At 42.6% G+C, this 13,919-nt stretch overlaps 1 protein-coding gene across 2 annotated transcripts in view; it reads right to left on the bottom strand.

Moving 5' to 3' along the window:
- GRIP2 (glutamate receptor interacting protein 2) overlaps positions 1 to 13,919 on the bottom strand; it is a 492,450-nt gene that overhangs the window by 17,513 nt on the left and 461,018 nt on the right. For both annotated transcript variants that reach the window (XM_056861417.1, XM_056861426.1), the window contains exons 15-18: positions 7,228 to 7,291; positions 5,600 to 5,745; positions 5,072 to 5,216; positions 193 to 332 (exon numbers count right to left, since the gene is read on the bottom strand). In XM_056861417.1, the coding sequence (XP_056717395.1) occupies positions 193 to 332; positions 5,072 to 5,216; positions 5,600 to 5,745; positions 7,228 to 7,291 (495 nt within the window). The remainder of the gene's footprint in view (positions 1 to 192; positions 333 to 5,071; positions 5,217 to 5,599; positions 5,746 to 7,227; positions 7,292 to 13,919) is intronic.

Genomic DNA, 13,919 nt, shown 5'->3' with positions numbered 1-13,919 from the left:
GGTTCTCCCAATAGTATTTTATTGATCTGGCTGGATCACCTCAGCAGGCATATATGTAATGTTTCCCCTTCATACTCCACCCCGGAAACCATGTATCTCCTGCTACAATGATCTATCCCCATTCCAGCTCGTTTGCCGGCCACCGTATAAGGATGTTAGAAAGATGGGAGAAGAAAAAGTCTGAGAACTTACTTTCAGTTTGTTTCTTGATCTTTAGTGTTACAGTCTCTCCAGCCATTTGGAGAAGATGAATGGCTTCGCTCAGTGGCTTCCCCTTAAGGCTTACATTATTAATAGCTAATATCCGGTCTCCTACATGTATGGCTCCAGTTCTGAAGAGCAAGGAAAGAGAATTGCAGCTACTGGGCATGACCGTAAATTTTATTGAAAAGCCAGACGCCAATCAAATCAAGGCTGTTCCAATAATCGTAAAACATATCCATGTTTGGTTAACTTATACACACTGCTGTGATTATTGTGGTCAGCAGGAAAAAAAAGATATTTAAACAAATCTACTTATCCAATGAGTGCAACTGCCTCAACTAAAATGTACAGTTGCACTGTCAGTAAAATGTAAGAAGAAAAAGCGTTGGTTTTTACATGCCGACTTTCTCTACACTTAAGAAAGAATCAAACCGGCTTACAATCACCTTCAATTTCTTTCGCTACAACAGATATATTGTGAGGTAGATGGGGCTGAGAGAGTTCAGAGAGAACTGTGACTAGCCCAAGTTCACCCAGCCGGCTTCATATGTAGGAGTGGAGAAACCAACCCGGTTCACCAGATTAGAGTCTGTCGCTCATTAGGAGGAGTGGGGAATCAAACCTGGTTCTCCAGAGTAGAGTCCACCGCTCTTAACCATTACACCACACTGGCTCTCATACAAACTAAAACACATACCAGCTTAGGCTGCTGTTCCACAGTGATCCGGTATGTTCAATCCCTTTGATTGTCAATGGAGCAAATGCTCAGCTAGGTTCAGAATTATATTCTTTCACCCCAATCCAGTGATTTACTACACAGGATTTGTATTGAATGAGTTATTTCCTAACTGAATGTTTGCTGCAGGCCTAGCTTTAATTTGAGCAGGCTTGATTTTTCTTCCATGAGTGTTACAAAACAATCTCCACAGAAGACCACATAGCACAAGGGGAGCTGTTCAAGCAATGCTCCCTAGCACAGTGGCCTATTCGACAAAGTAAGTCCATTCGGTCCATCTTAGCAATACGCTGACTCAGAATTTATAGCAACTTATACAACAGACTGGGGAACTGGCTTCTAGAAAGCTGTATGATATGGTTACAATAGCAAATCTCCTAGCAGCAAAAGCAAGCAGGAAGGAGACTTCAAGAGTAACTTAAAAAAAAATCCCAGCACAAGCTTTTCTGGACTAGTGGCAATTTCTTCAGATGCATGAGGTGGAAATATGACTACACTGTAAATGGTCACTGAATCAGAATCAGATTTATTAGTATGGCATATGCCAGTAAAACATTTGTATCATCTATACATGAGATAAAAGATTACATAGATTTTTAAAAAGACAATACCTGGTTAAAATTCTTGACTAATATTTAAGAAACTTAAATTCACTAAATATTAAAAGAAAAGTTAAAAAAAATCTAGTTGTCATGACCCAACTTTAAGCAGCGGACTTTATATGTGACTGCTAATCGGATTTATGAATACGGCGAAGCCATTAAAATATTCATATTGATTACAAAACAAAATTAAAAGATACAATATCTAAAACTATGGGATGTATAATTCTTAAATAGATAAATAAATTAGCTAAAAAACTCAGATTAAAATAACCTTCTCCATTTTAGGTTTGACTGCCAAGCCCCCGCTTTGTCTGGCGGATCTTGTATATTGCAGCACAGAATTTAGCTACCTGTTTCATCGTCTGGGCTGACCAATGGTCACTGTACTTTGATTATAATTGCATTATGTCGTCACAAGCTGCAGTACTTGTATCACATGGTCTTTTGACTTTGCTGTTTGGTAATTTCCCTTCTCCGTAACCATGGGCGCGCATGTGCGCTCACAAACTCACCACCCACTGGAAACCCATGCATCTGATGAAGTGGATTGTAGTCTACAAAAACCTGGGCTTGAATAAATAAGTATAAATTTTTAAGACTCCCGCTCGTATTCACAATAATAAAAGGTTGGTCTTGCCCATCATATGGAAATACTTGAGACTTGTACCCCAAGGGCGAATTTGCCATATCTTCTATGCAGCTTAAAACACATCCCAGCATTTTATCTTTGTGGGTGCTAAATTTTACAATGCCGAGAAGTGTTTTTAGCTGAGGGCTTGGAGATACCTTGGACAGGAAAATGTCACAGCCAACTTGGAGGAATGCACAACCTGTTTGCTGTAGCCATTGAGACAACAGAAAACAGGCCTGCCTTTGCTGTTAATTCTGATGCTCTAGCAACCAGGCATGGCAGAATTTGCAAGATTTGTCATTTAAGATTATTTTTATTCTTCCATCAGAACAGTTGCTTCATTGTATCCTACTTCCTTTCATGGGCAAACTATTTTTGCTTACAATTCCCACAGACAAAAGAAAATAATCTCCTGTCAGCTGAACAAAAGCTTTGCATACTGTCATATAATCAATGTGCAAAATCTGTTTGTTGGCAATTTGTTTGTTCAGCTTCTATGGACGTGGAGTTGTGTGTGTATGTGTGTGTGTGTGTGGTTAGCGCACACTGATTTCCCTAGCTATCCACTAGAGGTCAGTATAATGCCAGTCAAATACCAAAGCAACACTATCGATTCCCAAATGACAATTTAGCACTCCTCAGTGGATTATTACAATGTTCTTTGTATTAAGGAAAGATCTCACTTCTAGATTATAGTTTGGAACCAATAGCTGGCACAAAGGTGGATATATGCCATCCCAGGGGTAGATCTCTTATTTCGCCAACACAGTGAAATGTCCCAGTCTTTCTGATCTATGACAGACAAGCCAGTGGGTGCTATAACAGCCTAGCCATGTCTACTGAACGTTTTATCTTAGAATGAAAATTCTTGACATGCTTCCATTCTGCCTCTCTCATCAAGGAAATAAATTATTGATTCACAGATGGAAACAGGTCCCCCCTCTTTCCATTACAACATTAACCATTACGAAAGTAATGTCTGTATGGCTATCGCTGATAATCTTGTGTGACAAATGGAGACAGTTATGGATGGGGCCCTGAAGCAAGAGAAGTTAATGCTCTTCTCCTACAGGTCCCTCGCAAGAGACCCTCAAATCTTAGGGTATCATTGCCGCCTTTAGACAAACAACCTAGAAGCTTCTGCTTGTAAAGCCAAATGGTATACAACAGCAGTGTAAGCAGTGCAGGACAATTCCAGGCCAATCTGGACTGGTTACTCATATGCATTACTAACAAGAAGAAAGACTAATGTATGGGGTTGCCAACTTTCAGGTAATGTGAGGAAATAAATAGTACTAGGCTCTTGCAATGCAAACAAACTTCTATTAATAATACAAAACTGTGCAATAAATGAAAGTGCAGAATATTACAAACGGAACAACAACACATACACAATACAATACAGCTCCAAAAGGCTGCTCAATGTTCCACAAAATTTATCACTAAGTTGTTATGATCAGTCAAGGTCAAGAATTATCTCAAGATAATTTAGTTTGAATATCAACTGTAATTCAGCAGTTTCTCTTTCCAATCTCCCTTTGAAATTCCTTTGTAACTACAGTTGATATTCAAACTAAAGACAATGCATTACCTGGGCTGAATAAAGACCTTGCATTCATGGCTCATTACCAATGCTGATTTCTCCACACCCATCTCTCCCCTGGACATCACAGACTCTTCTGCATACCACACCTAATCCCATCACGCCTGCTATTCACATTTACATACTGTTAACATTTACATACTAATGCTTGTCTGAATTCACTCTCCTCTACTTAAAGACAGATGGATTCACATTCTAGCTGTATCTGAAGAAGTGAGCTGTGGCTCACGAAAGCTCATACCCTGCCAGAAAATATTTTTGTTAGTCTTTAAGGTGCTACTGGACTCTTGCTCTTTTCTACTACTGCAGACAGACTAACACGGCTACCCACTGTGGAGTACATCATGGCAGTTTCTTTGCCAGCTGCTCGGGCTGTAGACCCAACAGCTACGTAGTTTGGATCATTCAAATATTACTGTACTCATCGGTCTCCCGTTTGTAATAAGCACAGCAAAAATATCCAATTAAAGCTTGTGAATTTGCACCACCATGTTCCATACAGCATTTACAATAGCAGATAATGTGCCATAATGCATTAGGATGAGAGAGGCTGCAGCTCAGTTGTTAAAAAAGCCAATGCTTTGCAAGCAGAAGGTCTCAGGTGCAATCCCTGGTGGCTCCAGATGGAGGATATCAGGCAGAAGGTGCCTGTCTCTGAAGACCTGCTGTCTGTTGAAACTATGACAGACTAACTGGAGATGCCAGGGATTGAATTTGGGACCTTCTGCATCCCAAGCAGATGCTCTACCACTATAAAAGACAAGGGAGGGGCTGTGGCTCAGTGGTAGAGCATCTGCTTGGCATGCAGAAGGCCCCATGTTCAATCCCTGGCATCTCCAGTTAAAGGGGCTAGGCAAGTAGGTGATGTGAAAGACCCCTGCCTGAGACCCTGGAGAGCTGCTGCCACTCTGAGTGGACAGTACTAACTTTGATGGACCAACGGTCTGATTCAGTATAAGGCAGCTTCATGTGTACGCTAGATGGGCCAATGGTCCGATCAGACATGAGGCAGCTTCATATATGACATCAGGGGGAATTATCACATCCCTCCCCACAAGGAACGCAATATTGCACTTCCAGATTTAACAAAATGGGATTTCTCTTCATCAACAGGCACAGTCTTCACATCTTCTCAAAACTGCTTGTGACAAACAAGAAGCAGAAACCTATGTCTGTGTGTAGCCGCATAATAAAGGGATTATGCAGAAAAACTTCTTAAGCAGCTCCGATTTATTTCAATCAATGGCTTTCACTCGTAGTGCTACTGCCACAGGGCGCAGCTGCGATCTCACCTTTCTGCCAGCCCTCGTTTTGTCAGGCCCGAGATGACAATTGGATCGAAAGGTTCCTCTGTCCCTGAAATGGTTATCCCCAAGGGCCCGCCATATCTCTTCAGTTCCACTGTGTAGATGATGGCGCCGGTAGTTTCTTGTTCATCTGTTGGGGTGGGGGAAGGTACAGAAAGGTTCCAATCCTAAGGGAGAGCTCAGAGTATTTTGCCAGCAAAATAGTTCCTGGCTTTGAATAAAAATATAATAACAGCGGGATGAAACCGCACGGCCCATATATCCCAGAATTCCCTTTTCCATAGACACCAAACAGATTCTCTCTTGAGTCTGCACCTGTGTTTACATATCTGCAGACCAAAGGGTGTACATGTGCACACACACAAACACACACACAGGGACATACATACTAATTTAATTGAATAACGGTTCTTAGCTTGTCACACAACTTTGTCATTACTATTAAGAGATGTTCTAGTCTACAAGAGCTGGATTCACAGATTTATACCAGGAGCCGGATTCATAGATTTATACCAGAATTGTCCTCATCCTTCCTGATCTTCAGTTTGACCAGCTCTTCACACTGCTTTAAAATCTGCACCGCATCTTCCATTGAGCAGTTGTCGAGTCGGATGTTGTCAATGGCTAACAGCTTGTCCCCAGGCTCTAAGGTGCCCGTTCTGTGTACAAAGGTATAAAAAGAGTACATACTTCTGTTTAGCATATTGAAGAAATAAGGGATTTTTTCCCCTTCCCAGGACTCTGCTGCAAGAATACTGACAGTATCTCTCCTCCTAGATACAAGAGAATATTTCCCAGTCTAATGTTTGAAAATGCTGTATGGGGAAATAAATGTGTTTACATAAACTCAGCACAAATTCAAATAACTAATGATCAGCTTGAGAATATACTTCATTGTTGAAAGGTATTCCCCAACTGGTGAAAAATAAAATGCTTTTCATTGTTTCGGGCTGAGTATCCCCAAAAGTTCAGAAAATTCTGCGATTCCACATTATCTTACAGCTCAAAATCAGAAGCAAAGGTGAAGGATGACAAATTTCGGCTCCAGTTATCAGAGCTATTAAATTCAGAGCTACGCCAAACCACAATGGTTCACTGGAGCTTACTGTTATTAGCAGCGGGCTGCCCTACTCACCCATAGTATATTATGAAAAAACATCAGGCAAATATGGGTTAGCCGAGACCCAGCCAGACAGCGAACCCTTTTAAGGCTGGCATGTTCTACAGCTACATAATAGAATATTAATGACAGAAGCACTCATAGTGGAATCAGGTAGGCTTATTTAAGGGGGGAGACAAATCCCAGAAATCAGCACCCTTTTCATTATAAGAGAGGAGGGAAAAGTCATCCTGCTCAAGCCCCTGAGAATTTAGAAAAACATGGGGAACCCCCCCCCCAACCCAGCAGTTCTTCATGGGTCCCCAGCTTGTAAACCCTATTTCATTAAATCTTTTTCTTTCTTTCCCCCTGTTCTTACACTGAGGTCTTGAACAATAAAACCATAAAACATAAATAAGACCGTTCTCTAAAAACACCTCCCTTCGACTCTTCTCTGCAGCCTCCAAAAAGCGAGCAACAAAATAAGTATGCTGAGGGTCACAGTCCTCCAAGAGGAACTGAACCTTTTGCTCCAAAGTTGCTCGAGAAAATGCGGACCATTTGTTAAAACATGGTATAATCCATTTTAGCCTATGTTGGTACACATAAGGACAATTCAAAAGGATATGTACCAAAGAGTCCACTGATTGAAGAGGGCAGGGACACAGCCGGTCTGAAAAAGAGACCTTTAGCAAACGGCCCAGCAAAACCATTGAAAAGGGGAAATTAAATCTAGAATGCATAAAGATTCTACATAACTTTGGACTAACCAGAGAATCCAGATAGGAAGATTACCCATGTGTGTGCTGTATGTGTGAAACTATTTTTGCTACGCACCGCGATGCACAGAAGAAAAAGATGCAAAATGCCATGAATGTCGAAACAATTGGAAAATGTTGGGGGGGGGTGTCTCACAGCATTGGTTTCCAAGGGCTCAGCCACACATCCGAACCTCGAGTCCCTATAAACTGTGCCGTGGGCAGGGCTTAGACTTTTCTACTGAAGAGGGTTCACTAGTGGAGAAGCAGAGAACTTTGCTCACCTGTGCGCCACACTCCCCTTCTTGATATCGGAGATAATTAAAGCCTCCCCTGGTTTTCTACTTGCTGTTTCAAAAGAGAGACACGCAGTCAAAGGTCAGCTCAGGAAGCGACAAGTCCGCAGAACGATCTTCAGCAGAGGTTATTGAAACATGCCCTCGCATTTAAAATGTAATGAAAGATTTGCATTGAGAGCTGCCAATGCTTCGACAAACTGAAGTACAAGCCCTACTCTCTTCCAGAACAGCATCCAAGAACAAAGTTTGGCATCCTGTACAAAAGAACTGCTATATAAAACGTTTTTAAAAAAATATTAAGCTTTGGACTTCCATCGTACCATATTGATAAGGAATACAACGTCTTGAAGAAAAACATTCCTCTTTCAGGATCTCATTCCATGATCTAAATGAATTACAAACACGCACACACAAACCAAAGGATTTGCATTTTGATGTGGAACAAATGAAGACTAGGGGTGGGGCAACAATACAATATTTCTCCATACGTTTTAGCCTCGGTTGGGCCAAAACACTCACTCACAAAACATACTGCTCATCTTCTGAGCCTCTTTTCCCTAATGGTCCTCATTTTCTATAGTGCTGAGAAGACTGACTGCAGTTGTCAGCAACTCATTGGGAGAACTCTGACCCAACTTCCCCCCGCCCCCCAATTTATACCCTGCGCTCCCCTGGAGAAGCCAGGCTCAGAGCGGCTTCCGATATATTATATATACATATTACATATATTTGCCAACATATGGCAAAACATGCTGTGTAGTTTGTGCTTCAGAAAGCGACTCTGGCCAAATCAGTTTTTCTCAGCCTAACAGGCTGTTTGAGGATAAAATGGTGGAATGGAGCACACCCTACCCTAAGTTTCTGGGAGGATAACAAAAATGTATTAAAACAAATCAATGCACTTTCCCCTTTCAAACTGCTTCTACAGCAAAATGAGTAAAAAGGGTGGTACAGATGTTTAGTCTATATGTTTTGGGCATACAACAAGATACCGTATTCCTAGAGGGAAAGAAGAGTAAATTCCAAGAGCACAGATGCCTGTCAGACAGGAAGCATTTCACTTAATTTACTCTCTCATAGTCAGATTCTTTATCCAGTAGATTGAGATATCCAGTCTCTGTCGAAAACCAATCCCAAACCCATCTGTACAAAGCTTTTGGAAACAGGGCAATTTAAAACATATCAATGGAGCTAGTAAGAATCTATTCCGAAAGATTCTCAAGAACTGCCTTCATGCTACCTGAACAAATTCATCCCTATTTGATAATGTAAAAAAAACCAAAAAAAAAAAACCATAGCCAGTCAATATCCACACAGCTCAACCAACAGTAATTACATCCTGGGCAAATCGAGGGTAGATGCTGACAAGAACGGATAGCTCCAGAGCGGAGGCAAAATATTCCATCCACATTCATCACTAAGCTTAGAGCACAAGATGAGATGTTAGCGATTGCATTGCCCATCTTTTTGAATCTTTTTAAGGAGCAACTGGGGAAAGGAGCAAATTGGATCAAAACCGTGGTATAGGCAGGATTGTGTTGGCGTTGAAGCCTTTTCCCCTCTGCACTGTTTCCTGAGGTCAATTCCTCAGGGTTCTATTTGACCTAACATACAACGGCTATCAATAGTCATTTAAAAAGAGGGCTATTTGGTCACTGATTTCTAATGCCTTGCCTAGTTTTGTCCTTAGGATTCTGGCATAACATTTCGGGGGAGCCAACAAAACAGGCAACCACTGAGCAGCAGAGAGCTGAATATGATAGATGTGGCTTTTAACTCAATTGAACGTATACATGATTAGATGCATTTCCTTTTCAAACACATAGAAATGCTGGTTGGGAAAGGATGTGGCTCTTATCGTATTTTAAAGCTACCTACTTGGCAGCTCAGAGAAAACCACATCGGCATTTACCATCAACCAAAAGAACCACACGACTACTGGCCGCCTCCCCCAAACACACAATGAAATAACATTAGTAGAAAAGGGCAAGAGTCCAGTAGCACCTTAAAGACTAACAAAAATATTTTCTGGTAGGGTAGGAGCTTTCGTGAGCCACAGCTCACTTCTTCAGCTCATACCCTACCAGAAAATATTTTTGTTAGTCTTTAAGATGCTACTGGACTCTTGCCCTTTTCTGCTACTGCAGACAGACTAACACGGCTACCCACTGTGAAATAACATTAGACACAACTATTAATATTAAATATATTACTTTTTTTGCCGTCAAGTCACAATCAACTTATGGCAGCCCCGTAAGGTTTTCAAGTCATGAGAAGTTCAGAAGTGGTTTGCCATTGCTTGCTTCTGTGTCACAACCCTGATATTCCTTGGTGGTTTCCCATCCAAATACTAACCAGGGCCAATACTGCTTAACTTTCAAGATCTGACAAGATTAGGCTAGCCCGAGCTATCCAGGTCGATGCATTAATATTAAATTTAGAATGATAACATTTTTAAATTACCAGATTACTTCTGCATATGCAGGGTGGCCTCTCTCCACCACTCTTGAAGTTCAGCCAGCCCTTGTTCACTGAGGTAAGGGGAAAGGATTCCCTCTCTGCCTTCTCCTTGGAGCAGTGGACTCTGAACTGGAGAACCAGGTTCGATTCCCCAGTCCTCCACATGAGCAGCGGAGGCTAATCTGGTGAACTGGTTTTGTTTCCCCACTCCTACACACGAAGCCAGCTGGGTGGCCTTGGGCAAGTTACAGCTCTGTTAGAGCTCTCTCAGCCCCACCTACCTCACAGGGTATCTGTTGTGGGGAGGGGAAGGGAAGGTGATTATAAGCTGGTTTGGGTCTCCCTGAAGTGGTAGAGAAAGTCGGCATATAACAACCAACTCTTCTTCTTCTTAGCAGGAGACAAAGTGGCAAAGGTGAGAGAGTGAGATTTCCAAGGCACCTGGAGAACAACTTGCTGTGGATATGGAGAAGTAAAACCAGCATCACTGGCTGGTTTGGCCTTTTCTTGGGTGGCTGCCATGATAGTCATTTTACTCTCTCTTCTCCGTAGCCAGCTTTCTCTCCTCCCAGCAGCTGCTCATGTGCTGAGTTGTGAGTTCAGATGCTGCAAAGAGGGTGAGGGTTTGTTGCAGAGGATGGGGCTTCAACCTCCATCCCTGGCATGCGGCCCACAGCTCAGGAAAGCTCCTAGTTTACCCATCCTCCGCTCTCTGTAATGGGAGCTGTTACCAAGGTGGAAATCGCACGCAAACCACAACGGCCTTGTTCATTTTCCTGGAACATGGTGGGGTGGGCAACAGTGGGGAGGAGTGCACAGAAGAGCCATATGTGGCACGTCAAAGAGCCACGTGTGGCTCCCAAGCCACTGAGTGAGTATCCCATTGCAAAGAGAAGCAATTATTCTGTTCCGACCACATTTTTGCAACTGATTTTGCAATGTAATTTGGATGTAACCCTGAAAATTTTGTAGCTCTGCCTTTCTCGCGCTCCAAGAACAAAGCACTGAAGCAAGACACCACCATCAGTACAGCCATTTAGCTAAGTGCACTGCAGCCAACACAGGAACCTGTATGGTTTCATCAAAAACAGGGTGAAGAAATCACACGTTACTGCCAGGACAGTTAGGGAAAACGCAACATGTAGCTGATTAGGAGTTGGTGCTCCATGACAGCCCACTCAAAAGTACCAGACTCATGAGGTTAAGAAGTCCAACATCATTGGTTCTGGAAGCAGAGAACATCACCCCATTGGGCAGCATGGGCCACAGGATTTGATGCACCTAACCATGCTAATCCAGTGAGCCAAATGGCCATTGTGGTGAACCCTAGGTAAAATCACTTAAAGGAGTTCTAGCATATGCAAATGTTGAATGGGGGGAGGGGGAAGACACTTTAAAAACATGTAAGCATCAGTCCAATTGCTCTTCTCCGTTAAATACTGTTATAGCTGCCCCCTCCCATCTCCAAATCCTGCTCTAAGCCAAGAGGCAACACAACAGAGGTGCATGTGCAGATGACATTCATCCTGCAAATATAGGCCCATATGTTGCACAGACCAACCCACCTTTCTGTCCCAAGAGGAGTAAGGAGCTCAGAGGAAGATACCATCTCAGTACAAAATTAAAACATTTTAGAAGACTTTATTTATGGGAACAGCTTCAATTACACATCCCAAATAGGCTTAATGATATTTAATTTAGACATAGCGGTATACATCCAAAAGGCTGTTTTGCATGCTGATAACTGAAGAGTTTCCAGATCAGGCTTCGACAAAACTGGGAACAACTTAATTTGCTTGAAGCAGTCGCGAACAAATTAGCACGCTCTCCAAAACAAAGCTTATTATTCGTTTTAAACAAGGTACATTATCGGTGCAAAATGTTTGTTAAAAACTAATTCAGTATGGTGCTGTTGCAGACTGTTCTGTGACATTTCTCCCTCAGATGAAAACTAAATCTGAGGAGGTGGAGGAGTGCGCAGTAGACAATTAGTATTCATTTAACCCTATTAGTACTTATTAGCCAAATTAAATTCTCATTGGCAAGCTACTGTCCCTTCTTTTCACTCAGGGGCTTCCAGCTGGGTTTTACTTAGCTTTCCTGAAACACAGATCAACTGGCTTTGTTTTTAGCACGCTGAGCCATTTTAAGACTTTAAGCCCAATTATCTGGCCCTAGGAAATCATCTCCAATTTTTATTTGAAAGCTCATAGTGTAAAATATAACGCAATTGACTCAACCCCACCCTACCTACTAGCTAATCTTTGATATGCAATTTGAAGTTTTAATTTACTTGATAATAATTACTTTTGTTATATATGGCTGGTGGTTCTTACTGCAGAAGGGAAGGAAATATTGGGAGAAACCAATATTTTCCAGCTGTATCATCTTGTTGAGCATTTGTTTTTTCTTTCCTGTTCCAGGTACTCAGGGCTGTAATGGGGGGGGGGGGAGGGCAGCCGCCGCTGCCCCTGTGGCATGCAGAGAGGGTGGCAGAACTGCCTCTCCTACAAGAGGAGCGGGCCAGGTAGTAGAGGCAGTTCTGCCACCCTCTCTGCATGCCACAGGGACAGCGGCTGCCCTCCTAGCCCTGCCTCCAGTTATTGCCCTACAGGTACTCTAAAGCCTTGAGAGTAGCCAGAGACATAAGCCCTTGGGTGCAAATAAAGGGCTCTTGTAGGGTTGCCAATCTCCAGGTGGTGGCTGGAGATCTCCTGCTATTACAATTGATCTCCAAGTGACAGAGATCAGTTTACCTGGAGAAAATGGCCGCTTTGGAAGGTGGACTCTATGGCATTATACCCCATTGAAGTTGCTCCCTTCTCCAAATCCTGCCTTCCTAGCAACCATTAAGTTAGAAGGGAAAAGGCAAAGGAGTATATTGGGGCATAACTAGGATGAGGAATAAACACCCCCCGTTAACTCCAGCCACTGAGAATCATGCTGCTCCAACGTATAACTGGGGAGGGGCCATGGCTCAGTGGTAGAGCATTACCTTGGCATGCAGAAGGTCCCAGGTTCAATCTCCAGCATCTCCACTTACAGGGACTAGGCAGGTAGATGATATGAAAGACCCCTGCCTGAGACCCTGGAGAGCTGCTGCCCATCTGAGTAGACAATACTGACTTTGATGGACCAAGGGTCTGATTCAGTATAAGGCAGCTTCATGTGTTAACTTGCCCACTTTATTTACATATTCTTAAATTTACTTTAGGAAAATGTTCTTAAACTATAACATGACTACAAATAAGTGCTGGGTACCTTAGCAACAGAAAATGTTTCTCAGTCCATTGTAACAAACTGTAAATTGTACACACACACCCTTTGTCTTGTTATCAGTTGCCTGGGCAACTGAAAGACAGATCTCATCCTTTCCAATAACTGCACCAATGAGCCTCCCACCTTGGTTTTTGAGCAATAAATTGGCCTGCTGGCCATCTTAGTACTGATCATTATTATCAAGCCACATAGATCATATTTAAAAACTGTTCTAAGGACTGGTGGCCAAACCTGTCAGAAGAAAGATGCTCTCACAATTTAAAAAAAGAAAAGAAAAGGTGTAAACAGGAGCTGCAAGGTTGCCCAGTTCAAAGGGTTTGAGGAATGCGAGTTTTACACTTCTCCTGCATCATTTCCCCAACCTCAGCCAGTACCTGGCTCTGCTATTAAAGCCATGAGCACAATTTGCAGGCTCCATACTAGAAAATGGCCACTCCAGAGAGGGAGGGTGTGTGTGTGCAGGAGGTCAAGAAAATGGCACAGGGAAAGGGTTAACCTTTTTTCCTCCCATACCATGGCCATAACCTGACACATGTACCAGCTTTCGAACAGCTGCAGAATTTAGTTGGATCTCCTGACATCTCATCACAAATGAGCTCCTGGCATAGGAGAGTTATGGAAAGAAAAAAGGCTTCAGCAAGAGAGAGCTGTCTGAGCCTGGCTGCCACACAATAGCAAGATGGTATGCTCTACACACAGGCTCCCGTAGTTTCTGCTGGGATTCAGGCTACCTCTGCATTATGGTATGATGGATGAACTGCCTTGAAACACATGTCCGCTTTGTGTTTTTAATAGGATACATAATGACTTAAGATGGGGAAATTATTTCCCTCAGAAGAATTTGAGCACATAACTCACACGCACCAGTGACTTTGCCGGTTATAAAACTCCTTCCTGTATTGATTGAGACAAAGCAGCATTTGGGAAATGTGTAATTA

The sequence above is a fragment of the Euleptes europaea genome, chromosome 1 (assembly GCF_029931775.1).
Source record: "Euleptes europaea isolate rEulEur1 chromosome 1, rEulEur1.hap1, whole genome shotgun sequence".
NCBI lineage: Eukaryota > Metazoa > Chordata > Lepidosauria > Squamata > Sphaerodactylidae > Euleptes > Euleptes europaea.
Note: the sequence above shows the minus strand (reverse complement) of the source record. Positions and strands in the feature narration are given on the sequence as shown.